The following is a 16,564-nucleotide window of genomic DNA, read 5'->3' as shown; positions in this document are numbered from 1 at the left end:
ACGCATTTACTTACTGTGAACTCGCTCAACTAGTTTGTTGATCATTCTGTTACATGCCTTGCAGATCGTTAGGTACTTGGAGCTTGCACTGGAGAAGCGGGTCGTTGTGGGCAAGGATCGTGGTTTTTACGTTGAACTATTATGACATTTAAAACTATTAACTACTGTTGGTTTATTTACTATGCTTCCGCTACACTTTGAAACTATGGTTATGTTTTGAACACCCATCGTATTGAATGGATGGTTTACATTTATTTTACTTCATATTAATTACATGTTCAATATGATTGGTGGCTTGATCCTGGTCAGTCACGCTCCCAAGCGGTGATACTCCGCGTGTGGATTTTGGGGGTGTGACACAAACAACACAACAGATGGTATCACAGGTCTATGGTTCACATGAGTCGAAGAGTAGTGTCACACTATCAAGTCACTATGGTGTTAAATGTTTCGGTTCATGTATATTGTGAGTGTGTGACTGCTAAGCAAATAGTGTATAAAGTGAGAGAGACGAACCTTGCAATCTGGAGCTGAGTGTCATGATCGATTTTCGAAGGTGTTCGGTTATAGTCTGGTTTTACAAAACGTTTTAAAACCTAGTTCACTATAACCAGTGGCTCTGATACCAAACTGTAACACCCCCAAAATACCACCTGCGGAAACCCCGCGAGGCGTGTTACACATCAGAGTCTGAGCCACCAATCACATTGAACCAATAGTAAATACTTAAATAAAACATGTCATTAATGACCAAGATTAAATGTCAAACACGATATTAATTCAAAAAAGTTATGTAGCGGAAGCTTATGATAATTCGTTTAGCAATCGTTTCAAAATAAACTCAAAACCAAGGTATCAATTATAAATATTCCAATAGCTTCGATCCATGACCACTCCAGCACTCCCAGATAGCAAGTCCATGTTCCAAGGTTAACGACCTACAAGCATGCAAACAAGTGTGTCAGACTACGCTGGTGAGTTCAAGGTTTCGTTAACGTGTTGTGTTACCAGATATATGTTAATGCGATTCAAGGTTGTGATACGATGTTGCTCATGTTAGATACCCTAGGGAGTGTGCCCATGTGTATCCGGGGAGTGGGTACCCCTTAACGACCGATTGCTATGTTGCCTTCGTTAGATACCCTAGGGAGTGTGCCCATATGTATCCGAGGAGTGTGCCTCTAACAACCATAGCCATACCCAGATAATTAGTTCACGCCCGTCCTTACGGCCCGGTGTGAGGTTTCCCACCTAATAGCGCTATCAACTAATTACCCCATTGCCCTCCAGGCAATAACCAAAACCGATTAAGTTGTTTACCCAATGTTTCCCTTCCAAATGTTTACCAGTTGTCCCCAAACCACTGGGACGCATGCTTGAGAAAATGCATTGAACTCACCTTGGTTTGCTCGGCAGATTATACCAAAGTTACTTGAATTAAAGGTAGTCAATCACGTCCTAACAGGGTTACCATACAAGTCAGGTTTGGTTCAAGCAAAGCACGTATGATTACACATAGTTTAACATATTGCTAACACGTATCAATCATGGCAACATAGTACACACATAGCATGTTTTAAATGTTATAAGTTTATCACACGGATGAAGCCCACATAAGTCTCGGCCCAATACGTTGTGCGATCAGCACATCCTTGTGCGATCCATAGCGTGTTGTGCGACATGATAGAGCCCGGCCCAAACAATAATTAAGCCCAACATATAAGTGAATAGTCCAATAAGCATATCGGCCCAATAGAATAGACGTGATTTAACTTGTGCGATCCAGTACTACTTGTGCGATCGGAGTGGTTGTGCGATTGGCAGTTTGGGCTTGTTCGGCCCATCAGCATAACAACATTACAACTTGTGCGGTCCAGTTCGTCTTGTGCGACTGGACAACTCTTGTACGACCGAATTTGTGTGTTTGGCCTTGTGCGATTAGTTTAACAAACTTTCTAAAAATCATGTACATCCCTTTCACAAATAATACCAATAATCACGCCAATCAGTTACAAGAAATTCAACAGTTTCCAATTCCACACTTAATGACCGAACCATCATTTGACCGATTCCATATTTACATTCTATCAACTAACACAATCTCCGATTACAACATCCCTTTCATCGATCAAATAAGGTTCTTATCCTTAAATTTCATATGAACCCTAATTATCAACAAGAATAGTAATCATACCACTAAAACATATTAGCCTGCCTCTTGAATCAAGTTAATTAACTCATCCAATCCGTTGTGTAACAAGTCCGAAAACATGCCATTCTAGCCGATTATCATTCATACAAATCCGATTACATTCATTCAAATCTTAAATCTCATAATTAATTCACACCATCCTATACTCGATGATAGTCCAATCCGATTATTATTACCACACACATATGAGCCGATCCATCTCAACACTAATAGCTATAACACAACATCATGCAACCCTATGATAATGATTTCTCAACATGAACGGATTGAATCAAACATATACACACACCTTCATCGATCAAGCATAACATCAAATAATAACAAACACATAAAATACTAACCGGATTAGTGAATGATCCGAAACACTAAGAACTTCGATGATGTGTGCGGTTGTCTTCGAGTTTGTGAGAGAGAGAGAGATGAGCTAGGGTTTTGGTGTGTTGTGATTTGATAAAAGTGGGGAATGGTTACAATTCTCCCATGTGTTAACCGGTTAAGAGAGGATGGGCCGAACCCATCACTTGGGCCGCCAATCCATCCGCGTGCAAGTGTAAAGCCCGAATGGACTTGTGCGATCAAGTGGGTGTTATGCGATCGGGCCATTAACATACATACATATTATATACACAACACACGTAACACCTCATTCATTAAATCACATAATCTAGTTCACATAAGCATGTATCGTTACACAAAATAGGTTCGAATTGCGTGTTGTCACAATAATTTTCTTATTATTTGGTATGTAAATTCATATTTATTCAACCCGTGTAATACACGAAGGTTTTTAAAGATATAACTTTTTTATTATTTGGTAAACAATATTACATTTATTTAACCCGTGTAATACACATGGTTTTAAAAATATAACTTTTTTATTATTTGGTATATAAAATTACATTTATTCAACTCGTACAATACATATGGTTCCTATAGATATAATTTTTATTATATATAAAATTACATTTATTCAAGCCGTGCGAGGTTTTTAAAGATATATTGTTTTATTATTTAGTATATAAAATTCAGTTATTCAACCTGTGTGACATACATGGTTATAACCTAGTACATAATTTATATATAATTTTTTTACTTTGATGCATGAATTGTGACTTAGTGTAAATATTTATTCTTTAATATTATAATTATAATATAATTAATTTTAAACATATCTTGTTTTTCTTTTTATTAATTTAAAATACGATGTTCAAAAAAATTCTGAGTATGTAATTGCGACGTACGTATTTTTATCTACGTTTTTTTATATAAATTGTATTTAAAATCAAATTATGAGTAGTTATTTACAAGTAATCGAAGCACAAGCGTACATGTCAATAAAGTTACCTTGCAGTTTAATTTCTTCTACGCTGTTTTCCCTTTATTGGTATTTTAATAATATAATATAATGCTTTATATATTCTTCATTGTGATGTGCTTATTTTTACCTATGTTCCGATAAAAGTTTTATTTAAAATCGAGAATGTCATATATAACTGTTTTTTTTTTCAATAGAATTTCGTTTTTGGGTAAATTACACTTTTTGTCCTTTGTTGTAGCGGGTTACAAATGATAGCCTTTAACTTCAATAATTACAGCCATAATCTTTTATTTGGAAAACATGTTTCACGTTTCATCCTTTACACCATTTAAGTCCATTCACCTACCAACTACCCCACCATATAAATTCCTCTTTTTTCCCCAATTCCCTCATGAGGGTTTTTATCCAAACCTGTAACTCCTCTTACCATTGCAGCTTTCTACAAAAAAATTGAAACCGATTTAAGTTCAAACCAGGTTGCGTGTGGTGTTGACATGGTGCCGCGCTACATTCCATCGACCACCGCCATTAAATCATTTCCAAGATCTTGTCATCACTTCTGACCCCACTAACTGTTTGTCGGTATCAATTTCATCATCCATAACCGAACCTAGGGTTTTCTGTTTTTTTGTACTATAAGCTATATCGAGTATCAGTACCGTACCAGCGTTGTGATGAAGTGAACGGATTCCGAACAAAGAAAAATCAGTACATGTATTGGTATGTTCGGATAGGAACCTGTAAGTGTCGGTATCGTACCATAACGTACCGAACCGATACCGACCGAATTCACGCTACAATGCGCTGGGAATTCAACTAGTTATTTGCAAAAAAAAAAAAAAAAATGAATGGTGTTTTTCACTCACAACAAAGTTTGCAAATTAGTGTTCGTTTCGTGGATTATAATAGAATTGGAGTTGGAATTTAAGTGTTACAATCAAATATATTATGCCAATTACTCAATATCATATGATCACTTTCAAAACAGGTTGTGACCTTAACCCTCATACGAACATGAACACTTTATTTATAACGACTGAATATTAAAAATTTACAGAAAGTCTGCCCAGAAAAGAAAATGTTGCAAGATATTCAATTAACAGAAAACTACCATACCATGATCAACATCTTAAATAAAACAAACACATTTTTTTTTGTTGGTAATTTATTTAAATTTTTTGAATCAATTAGAAACCATACTTTCACTTTCTTTCACAAATCCATCTCCAGTCCAGTCTTTATCAGATTGCAATCCTTTCTTAATCGCCCTTCGTTCCCTAATCGCTTCTTGTTGTATTCTCACGAGTTCTGTGTGTGTTGTGAAGTATTGAAGTGATGCCCTGCAGCATTAAACCATTTAGTTTAGGGGGAAAACATGTTTTCCGTTCATTAAACAAATAAATTCAGGGAAAAAAATATTTTTGGTTCATTAAACCAATAAATTTAGGAAATAAATTTTTTTTCGGTATATTAACCAATAAATTCAGGAAAAAAACATATTTTCGGTTCATTAAACCAATAAATTCAGGAAAAAAAAAATATTTCGGTTCATAAAAAAACAATAAATTCACGAAATAAAAAAAATGGTTCATTAAACGAATAAATTCAGGAAATATAAAAATTTTGGTTCTTTAAACCAATAAATTCAGTGAACAAAATATGTTTTTGGTTCATTTAACCAAAAAATTCAGAAAAAAAACATGTTTTCGGTTTATGAAAATTGTTGTTTTTGACTGCATACCCTCTAAATTCTTCTATGGTTGAAAAGTTGTGAGTTCTCATGAAGTCTTTGAGCTCCGAGCAGAGCTTTGAAACCAGATCATATCCATACATCATCACCCCGGTGCAGACCTTAAATTAGAAAAAAATCAATGTAAGAGTTTGGTTACAAAATTCACATACAGATCAAAATTTTGACTGTTTATTTATGAATTGGTCAATTCGGATTCTGTTTTTTATCTAATGGGCCAAATGGGTAAAAATAAAATAAATAAGGTTAAATAAAACGTATCAAATGGGTTGAGCATGTTGAAAGTTGCCCAAAGTGTCCTTTTGATGCATAAAACCTCTTCAATAAATTTACATATAAAAAAAAAAGATTTCGTTGAGATAATATATTTTTTGATCAAATTTGACAAACAAATGATTATACGAAGAAAAGGTTGACTTTTGTGGAAAAGAAGTGTTTCGGGTCGAACTAACATAATACATACACTAAGCAAACACCCTCTATCTATTTCTTTTATAAATAAAAATATACAAAATATAAACTTTAGTAAAATAATGAGAAAACTAATTCGGTAAAGCAATTTAGGAGGTCATGTGAAACTCTTGTACCGTTATGACATGTTTCATGTTTAGCTAAAAGTTTCAAAATTCCGAGTTTGTCCTGTTATCGATAAACTACTACCCAAATCGATCCATATCTATGTAAGCGGGTTATGTGTCATGACTCATGTGCAACTCTTAAAACCATTTTGACCCTTAGCTAAATATTTCAATATAACAGGCGTCCTTAGGGCTGTAAACGAACCAAACGTTCGGCGAACAGTTCGTGAACTGTTCGGCGGGAAGTTCGTTTGTTTATTAAACAAACGAACATAAACAAGAAATTTCGTTCGTTTAGTTAAATGAACAAACAAGAACAGAGGGCGCGTTCATTCATTTATGTTCGTGAACGTTCGGTAACGTGTTCGTTTGTGTTCGATAGTTCATTAGTGTTTTTAGCTTTTATATTTTATTTAAATACTTCAAAATTCCGACAAATAAAATATTTAAAAGTGTCAATGTATTATATATTTTGTTCATGAACGTTTGTTTATGATCGTTTGTTACCATTTGTGTTCATGAACATTAGTTTGTGCTCAATTGTGCCCATCATCGTTCGTTTTCATTCGTTGCCTAAAATTAACAAACAATCACAAACGAACACGAACAAGTTCATTTCCTTAACAAACAAACAAACAAACACGAACATAAAATCTTGTTCGTGAACACATATATTTCTTAACAAACGAACACGAACAAGGACGATAATGAAATATTATTTTGGTAAAAAGAAAAAAAAAACCTGAACAGTATTTGCACCAAGAAGAATAAATTCAGCGGCATCGGCACCTGTCTCGACACCTCCAATCCCAGAAAGAGAATAATCGCCATCTTTAAATTCTTTCTTCATCATCTGTGCAATGCTCATTACTTTTCCAAGTGCAATAGGATGCACAGCCTTTGAAGAATACCCTCCCGGGGTTGAATATCTGAGTGCCATATGTATGTAAGTATGGTGATAAAGTCAGAAAAATAAGTGGGTCAAGCGGGTTGGGAAAATCGGATGGGATTGACCTAAAACACCTTTTGCCTAAAACATTTAACAACTTCTCTGTAGATGATTAATAAAATCACACACTATTTTGTAAATAAGCTCACTTTTCCGTATAACTTGATCTACGAGCTTTATGTGTCAAAAAATACACTTTCTACTCGTTTACCTTTTTTCTAATTTTATATAAATAATAATAATAATAATAATAATAATAATAATAATAATAAAATAATAATAATAATAATAAAATAATAATAATAATTAGTGTGACAAATCTGAAAACAAATATTATATTATTTCGTTAATAATATGAACTTTATTCCAAATACAAAAAATGTACAATACTTTATGTATTAAAATTTGAAAATACACTTTGGATGACTTTTGACCCATTCCTTTTTAGATTTTACCCTTTTTAATTAATTAAAAATTTGAAAATACACTTTGGATGACTTTTGACCCATTCCTTTTTATATTTACCCTTTTTAATTAATTAAAAATATAACATAACCCGGCTCAACTCAAAACATTTTTTGTCTAAATTTTTTAATATTTCTTTTATATTAATAGTATGCCAGATATGATTACAAAAATCCCATCATTTCAATAATAATAATAATAATAATAATAATAATAATAATAATAATAATAATAATAATAATAATAATAATAATAATAATAATAATAATAATAATAATAATAATAATCTAATATTTTCGGCTTGTTCTATCCATTTAACCTTTATCCTTTCAGCTAACCTTTTTTGTGTTATACCCGTATCACTGTTTAGAGATACAACACCATCCAAATCAACCCATGAAAAGATATTACTGAATTGGATATACATATACTTACCCCTCAACACAAGGCTCAGGATGTAATGTCTTCAAATTAATGCCCATAACACTCATGATTGTATTAATTGCAGCTACCCCCTCACATCCGGATCTCAACGAAGCTCTAGCTGGCTATAAAAACAACAAAAGTTTCATATAAATTAATAACATTTTACTTAAAACAAGGCGGTGCATAAACCCAAAAATATTTTATACTACATGCGCATACATACATACATACCTGAGTGATATCTGTGATATTTGGAGTCATTTTTGCCCAAACGGGAACCGTAGCTTTTGCATTAATCCAACCGCAAACCTCTTCCAGCAAAGCACAGTCCTGCCCAACTGCAGCACCCATTTTTCTTTCGGGCATACCATGAGGACAAGAGAAATTTGCTTCTATAGCATCCTATACAAATTACATGGTGATGTTTGACTTAGACAGACAGAGGGAAACATACAGATTAGGTAAATCGTTGATTTAGGACGTTGTATTCATGGAGATAGACTTTGGGTAATTCATTAGAATATAACTGTTTGACCCTTTCCCTTTTTAGCAAATGTATTGTTTGACCCCCTTGACATGTTTATAAGATAAACACAACTCAAATCGACCTATAATAAATATACGCATTGTTGTTGACAGGTACCCTTTTAGCTAAAAATTTTATTCGGATCAGTTACCTGTTTTCAAAAAAAAAACACAAACCAAATGGACCCCTTAAAAATAAACGGGTCGAAACTGCCAAAGTGTTTTGACATGTACCCTTTTTGGCTAAATTTTATTTAACCCATTTGGAATAAAACACGACCCAAATCAACCCATTATACATTAAAAAAAGTCAAAATTGACAACATGGGACAAGTACTCCTATAAGCTAAACTTTTTTTATTCAATGAATTTGACCGGTTTGAGACAAAACACGACCTAAATCAACCCTTATAAATGAACAAGTCAAATTGCCCTTCTATAGTTTGACCCATTTGGTTCATTTAAGATAAAATGACATTCAAATCGGCCCATTCAAAAGCGGGTCAAAACTGCAACATCTGATACATATTTATAAAAACTTACAATTCCTGTTTGCTCCACACGGTCAATAAGTTCTTCCCATGCCGCTTTGTTGTACTCTTCCATAATTGATGCAATAAGTATCCTATCAGGATATTCTTCTTTTAATTGTTTGAATTCGTTTAACATCGTTTCTAATGGTCGATCACTTATAAGTTCAATGTTTTCCCAACCAATGATCTGCCCTTTGGCTGAGCCGTTTGCTCCTGCTCTTAATCGCGCATATCTAGGGGTCACATTAATAACTTTTGCAGCATCTAGTGACACCTGGATATTATTATGAACCAAAGTTAGAAACTTGATTAAATAAAAAAAAACAAAAAAGGTAAAACTAAATATGGAGTCAAACAATGTTATATGTTTACACAAACTTTGAAAATATCAACTAATGAATCCTTCAAATATGTAAAGCATCAAATGATGAATTCTTCAAACACGGAAAAGATTAAACGATGAATCTTTCAGCAGTCCCACAAAGATCCAAGTAGGAATGGCAATGGGTAAGGGTAAGTACCGGCCAGGTATACCCGTTAGTTTGTTAAAAGTTACCCATTGGGATTTCTGAACACATTTTTTAAATTGTAATATGACTTTACTATCCAATGAAATTAGAAACATCAAAACTAAAAATTAGTGAATTAGTAGATTATTCTATTGCCAAGGACAAAAGAGAACAAAAATAAAAAGAGTAAACTGCCAAAATGGTCCCTGAGGTTTGGTCACTTTTGCCACTTAACTCAAACCTTTTTAAATCTGGGTCCACTGTGGTTTCAACTTTGTTGTCATTTTCATCCAAAATCACAATCTGGTCAGGTTTTTCAGTTAACATCCAGCTTTTATGTCTTTTTCCTCCCTTTTAATGAAGGGCAAAATGATCTTTTAACGTTTTATTATAACAAATTAAGAAAATCTGACCATTTTACCCTTAATTAAAAGGGAGGAAAAGGACAAAAAAGTTGGATGTTAACTGAAATAGCAACAAAACTGAAACCACAAGGACCCAGATTCAAAAGGTTTGAGTTTTGGACTAAAGTGACAAAAATGACCAAACCTCAGGGACCATTTTGGCGGTTTACTCAAAATACAAATAAACTGTTTGCAGGTATGGTTCCAGTAAACAGGTACGGGTAAACAGATATGCATGTTCCGGGTAATCATCACCTTATACCATACACATCTCATACTTGGAAAAAAGTTTAAAACTAATCCCATACCCGAATACCTGTCCCAAATATTTCAGGTTTCGGATACGCCCTTTTGGGTTCGGGCCCGGCTTCCTTTGCATGGAAGTATTTATATCTTACACATATCTGAACTAAAACGAGATCATCAACATATACTTGTAATATAGTATTTCTTTGAACCTGCATCAAATTTGAAGCTAAAAACTAGTTTGACTTTTCAAAGTCACATATGAATACACAAACACTAGGGGGAGTGTTTGGATCCAATTTCAGGGATCCGAATCAGTTTCCTAAATCTACTGACAACTTTACACTTTGATCATCAAAATCTGATCATCATAAATTAAAAATAAAAAATAAAGGAATCAACATAATCATAAAGTAATAATGAATATTACCGTTTTAGCTATAACAGCACCCCAGCCTTCATCAAAAGCCTTCTTCATGACTTTATAGTTGGTCCCGGGTGGACCCGACCCGATTACAAAGGGATTGGGCATATGCAGCCCATTCACGTTGACACTCAGATCGGGCTCTTGTTGCTTCGTTTCAGAAGCAAACACCCTCAAAGTACCCACTCTGGATCCGCCATTCCAACGGCGGCGAGTGGCCGGGAAAGAGACGCCGGAGGAAGTGAAGTGGGTCAACCCGATTGAAGAAGCCATGAGATTGAAAAGAGGGGAAGATGATGAAATTGAATATCTGGGAATCTGAGTAAAATGGTTATATTAATAATAATGGGGATCGGAGAAAAGTAGGCATTTTTGGGAGGATTTGCATTAGATTATGCGCTGGCATACAACATTAGTTACGTGCTTCTTATGGAAACTGATTTTTCCATGTGCTACCAAATATTGTAATAGTCAATGTTTTCATAACCGGACCGGACATCTAACCGATCATCTTACTGGTTCACTGATCCGACCAGTTGAACCGGTAATAATCAATGTTTTCAAAATCAGACCGGATATCGAACTGGTCGCCTTACTAGTTCACTGGTCCGACCGGTTGGACCGGATTTAAGAACCGGATAACATAATAAAAAATATAAATATATCAAATATATAGAAAACAATGATAATGCCAGATAGTTCTAACTTTACATTAAATTTCAACTGTATACGTGTTATAATGCTACATAAACTTTTTATTCATATGTAAATTGATTATTCTTCCAAGGTTAAATCAGTAAACACTTAATACTAAAGGATTAAATGAGTCAAAGCTCTATTTCTAAAAGGGATTCATTGTAAATATAAGTTAACCCTAACCAATTTGAATAAAGGGTAAATTACACTTTTCGTCCTTTATGTTTGTAACGAGTTTCAATGGATAGCCTTTAACTTCAATAATTACAGTCACAATCCTTTATTTGTAAAACCCACTACAACATACGTCCTTTAGCATTAACATGGTTAAAATTTTCAGTTAACTTTAGTCACATAAGGGTAATTTAGTCTTTTTACAAATAAATAATATCTAAAATCCATTTCTGTCTCTAAACACTATAAGTCTCACCAGATCTAGCAATCACCACCAACTCCACCGCCATCATTTAAGAGAATCCTGGAACAACCCTGTATAACAATCCCAAAATTGGAGTTCTTTAATCATAGCTAGACATTAAGATGTTGGGGCTTTTGATTAGAATATGAAGACGAGTATGTTGGTGCAAGAATTATGTTGAATCTGTGCGGTCAGAGGCTATGGCCGGAGCTCACACCAGCCTGTATACCAATCTCCTTACGGTGGAAACCAAATTACAAATGGAATCTGTTCAAAACCACAAGTTTATGAAAGGCCAAAAAGATTTTATGTTGGCATTTCTTGCATTTCTTGTGTAATTATGAAAGGCCAAAAACAAATCTTCTTGCATTTCTTGGAACACGATGACCCAATAATCCTCCTCTCAGGCCCTTCCTCATCGTACTCACTCTATTACTCATCTTTCTCACAAACACACCATCTAAACACATTAATGTTGCTGCAGAGGGAAGACATCGCTGCTATTCCAGTTCGCATTCAACTTCCTCGTCAATGATTGATCATCATCATTTTCCAAATTGTTTGTAGCACGAATTAATGTTTGAAATGTGAATATCTTCTGTTCTTGAGATACATTAACTTTTTTCAGATCTTCTGGTGTACCTTCACCAATTTCCAAATTAAAACAAATTAGCACATAAAGAAACAATTAAATCAAAACCCATGTTGCAGAACCACCGCCGCCACCACCTCCACCGTCGCCACCGCCTCCACCGCCACCACCTCCTTCCTCCACCGTCGCGTTCACCGGCCACAACTGCGAACCTCCAACGAGATCGGTAGATGCGACTCCGAGATCCGGCCACAACTTCGAATCTCCTTCGAGATCCGGCCACAACTTCGAATCTCCATTGAGATCCGTCTCTGATCCCGAGGGTTTTATCATTAGTGGGTTACTTTAAGTGGATTTCTTGTTACAACATTGTAAAGATGAGAAAAACGGTAATGGCTGGATTAAGATGATGGTGGTGCCTGGTGGTGATGGTAGATGGTGGCAACTGGCAAGTGATGGAGATGAATTAGGCTCTCTTTCTCTCTCACTATATATAGATCAAGTGTTTTATTTATAATTTTTTTAATAAATGGGTAAAAAGACACTTATACCTCATATGCATTATACATAATAAGAATTAACCATGAAAAGTAACTTTGGTTAGTGTTAAAGGACTTATGGTGTAATGAGTTTTACAAATAAAGTATTGTAACTGTAATTATTGAACTTAAAGGCTATCCGTTGCAATCTGATACAAACATAAAGGACGAAAACTGTAATTTATCCTTGAATAAAAAGAAAAGTTGCAGCAGCAACTCTTGTCTTTCTACTCTGTTTCTTTTCATTCTTCTTCTTTGCAAAGATAAGGTTTTTGAATGACAAACCTCCATTTTTATCTTTGGGTAAATTACACTTTTCGTCCTTTATGTTTGTATAAGATTGCGATAGATGCCCTTTAACTTTAATAATTATAGTCACAGTCCTTTATTTGTAAAACTTATTACCCCATACGTCATTTAGCACTAACCTAGTTAAAATTTTCAGTTAACTATGACATGTGCCTTGCACATGAGGGTAGATTAGTAATTTTACATGTATGTTTAATAATATATTTAAATAAATAACACCCCTATTTCTCTATATCAAATCTCATAAGTTCTCCATCTTTTCTCCACCATCACCCTCTATGTTGAAGTTACAGAGGTGAACTCACGAATCCCCTGCAACACACACACACACACCCATTTCTCATTTCTCTGAGAGTGACCACCACACTTTCTTTGTCTTTATAGTTTGGTCCCTCGTAGGTGTAATTTTAGAGAGAGAAACTATTTGAGAGAGAGAAAGAGACAAAACAGATATGGATGTGGTGTTCAGATCCAGCGACCACTATGACAACCACAATCACCAAACTAAAGTTGGTGAGATCAAGAGCTCCGGCGACCCAACTAGAGTTCCGGTAGATTTCATCAATTTTTCCGATCATCTGCGCCGCTAGGGTTTTCCGGCTCACTCGTAAGCTCGGCCACAAGTCCGACGGTTAAACAATCGAGTGGCTCCTCTGTCAAGTTGTGCCATCGACTCCAAGCCCACCATAAAAATCAACACCGTCACACCGATTGGGGTTTGATTGGATGGATAAAAGGGTGAAATTGGATCGTAGAAGGTGGGATTAAAGTGGAAAGTGGAAGCATAATCGATGAGTTCCATAAGTAGATCTGCAAGAAGAAGGTTTTGGTGATTGTTATTTGGATTTAGAAATGATTTTTGTGTTTGTGGAAAATACGAGGCTGAAAGGAAAGATAAGGAAGGAAGAAAGGAATATGAATTGGTAGGTCTTCTCATGGTAGTGGTTAGGGGTGGTAGGTGTTGGTGGCAGTGATTTGTAGAGAGAGAGAAAAAGGTGAGAGAGGGGGATTGAGTTTCTAGAGAGAGAAAGAGATGGGATTATGATCATTCCATATATTTTATAAGTTTTTAGTTTTGTTTTTGTTTTATTTATAATATATATTTTAATTAGATTGACAAAAAGACCAAAGTGCCCTTACATAAATAGACTTAACTAAAATTTTTAACCTAGTTAGTGTTAAAGGACGAAAGATGTAACGAGTTTTCTAAATAAAGGATTATGATTGTAATTATTGAAGTTAAAGGCTATCCGTTGCAAACCGGTACAAACATAAAGGACGAAAAGTGTAATTTACCATTTATCTTTAAATGCCACATTCTGCAGTTTATATACTTCAATTTTGAAGGAAAATATTCGACTTTGAAAGGATATTTTCAATCTTGAATCTGTTAGTCGAAGTAAATACGATTCAAACTAAAAAACTTGAAAAGTGATCCGCCGATTCAAACTGAAAAAACTGATGGAATTGAACTTGAATTGAAGATGAAGGAACCGGCCCGAATATAAACGATGACCCGCCGGCCCGACTGCCCGGCTCCCGGCCCGACCGCCCGGCTCCCGGCCCGACCGCCAGGTTAATGTTGGAACAGTTTTATGGCCTGAACCGGCCCGGTAGAAGCTCCGGATCCCGACCGGACCGGTCTGACCGGCCAGCTTGGTCCAGTTTTAAAAACATTGCTAATAATATCAATGGATATTGTATAATTCGTCCCTCCTAATCCTATACATGAGAGTAAAGTGCAATTTTACATAATGCCTACTAAGGGTGAAGGGAGTGGTTAAACACTTGAAATAGGTAAACTCTTCATTCACCCAACCAGACAGTGTCACGTCAATTCATCTAAATTGTTTAGCTAATGCTCAAAAACGTTAGCGGTGGTTTACCTAATGGGGTTTAGGTAAACTATTTAAAAAAAAGGAAAAAATATGTGATTGGTTGAGAATGAATGGACCCCACCACACACCCATCTCTCCCCCCTTCCCTCCCTCTCACCGAATCGGTGAAGGTTCACCGAAATCCTTTAGCTTGATCGGTAAACTTGATGTTGGTAGTGGTTTACCGAAGCAGTAAAATGGTTTACCGATTGATTTTGTCGACCACACCGTTCACCCTAACACTCTTACCCCCTAAAACAAAAATTCCGTTGTCCTACTATGACGTTTCCAAATATAATCAACCTTGGCCCCTCTGTCATCCTAACGTTAAGTTTACCGTTACCAGTAGGGGTATTTCGGTAATTTCACCTCAAAGCCATCTTTAAACCCAGATGTTCATAATCTTCATAAATCTTCAAGAACACATCTTCAAACCCAGATCTTCATAATCTTCATAAACTATACATCATCTCAAGAACACATCTTCAAATCCAGATCTTCATAATCTTCATAAATCTTCAAGAACACATATTCATAATCTTCAAGAACACATCATCATCTTGTTAGAGCTTTTGAGATCTTTGATACTTGGTTTTGTTAGAGTTTATATTGTTCTAGAAAGTTTAGGGGTCTAATTGTAATTGTTTGTAAGTTTTGTACATGACGCGGCGTATTTAAATGTCTGGCGTATTTATAAATACGCCAGATAGTCTGAAGCCGCCTATATATATAAGATTCAATGAAAAACCTTAGCCCACGGTTCTTGGACTAGTTCTTCGTGAAATCTCTTGTGTTGTGATTGCGTTTGTTGAGCTGAATCCGGATATCTAGGTGCTATTATTGTTCAAATTAGTCGGGATTACAAAAACAACACTTGTTGTTTGATCCATACAAGAATCTTCATCTTCATCTTTTGATCATCTTAAGTTTCAATCATTCAAACACCTAATCAATAGGTGTTTGGGTGTTAACAATCAAACCACTGTGATCCGGATTTAGTTTGGGACTCACAATTTGGTATCAGAGCCTTAGTGCTCTTGATTGTTTGAGTTTTTGTTAAGATTCTTCAAGTTTTGAAGGGTTTTCAAAAGTTTTCAAAGTTTCAAGGTTTTTCAAATTTTTGGACTTAAAATGGCTTGATCTGGTGTGATTATGTCACACCCTGACTTTTGCGGAAGTGTGATTATGGTGTGACTTTCTTAATACCATTGCATTCAATCATAACAACAACTATATGATAAAACCATAGTTTTGTCATCCATTAAATAAGTTTAAAACATAACAACATTGTCTTAAAACGTAGACTTCAAATTCAAGTTTTACAAACCATTCAAATTGCTTATGAGTTCACTAAGGACTCATCAAAAGATATTAAATAAAACCAAAGTTTGGAAGACGTGTTTCGTCCAGGAATAAGACACACTGACCAAACACACGGACCATGGATGACATCTTTATTCCTAACGCAGCATAAAACTTCCAACGCCCGCTAGATCCACTTACTAATTCCTTGAAATACATGTAGTTTGAAAACATCAACAAAAGTTGAGCGAGTTCATGTGTTTGTTTGTGTGTATGAGTAAATCCTTGAATGTATGTCTATATGTATGTAAATCCTGGTATGAGAGCAACAAGGAAAACAGATCACCAATGGTTTGCAAAGCCATTGATATGTGTGAAGTGATGCAGGAAAACTCAAACCTAGCAGATTTGTCTCCGGGAATAAGACATAGTCACCACATGGGCCACCCTGGTCTGCATGGGTGTGGGATCGCTACACCCAAATAGATCTAT

The 16,564-nt window shown here is 35.3% G+C and overlaps 1 protein-coding gene across 1 annotated transcript; it reads right to left on the bottom strand.

Moving 5' to 3' along the window:
* Window positions 1-4,527: 4,527 nt before the first annotated feature.
* On the bottom strand, window positions 4,528-10,793 carry LOC110912634 (dihydropyrimidine dehydrogenase (NADP(+)), chloroplastic). The gene is made up of 7 exons (XM_022157401.2): window positions 10,346-10,793; window positions 8,767-9,030; window positions 7,930-8,100; window positions 7,708-7,820; window positions 6,601-6,787; window positions 5,272-5,381; window positions 4,528-4,870 (listed from the first exon to the last, which is right to left on the bottom strand). The coding sequence occupies exons 1-7, from the start codon at window positions 10,610-10,612 to the stop codon at window positions 4,714-4,716; spliced, it is 1,269 nt and encodes a 422-aa protein (XP_022013093.1). The 5' UTR covers window positions 10,613-10,793; the 3' UTR covers window positions 4,528-4,713.
* Between the last annotated feature and the right edge of the window lie 5,771 nt (window positions 10,794-16,564).

The sequence above is a fragment of the Helianthus annuus genome, chromosome 15 (genome assembly GCF_002127325.2).
Source record: "Helianthus annuus cultivar XRQ/B chromosome 15, HanXRQr2.0-SUNRISE, whole genome shotgun sequence".
NCBI lineage: Eukaryota > Viridiplantae > Streptophyta > Magnoliopsida > Asterales > Asteraceae > Helianthus > Helianthus annuus.
Note: the sequence above shows the minus strand (reverse complement) of the source record. Positions and strands in the feature narration are given on the sequence as shown.

Coding starts and splice junctions, on each gene's coding strand:
- LOC110912634 (XM_022157401.2), bottom strand. CDS start 10,612: ATGGCTTCTTCAATCGGGTTGACCCACTTCACTTCCTCCGGCGTCTCT. Junction 8,101..8,766: donor GTGTGGAGCAAACAGGAATT/GTAAGTTTTTAT, acceptor TAATTTGTATAG/GATGCTATAGAAGCAAATTT. Junction 6,788..7,707: donor CCTGAGCCTTGTGTTGAGGG/GTAAGTATATGT, acceptor TATGGCACTCAG/ATATTCAACCCCGGGAGGGT.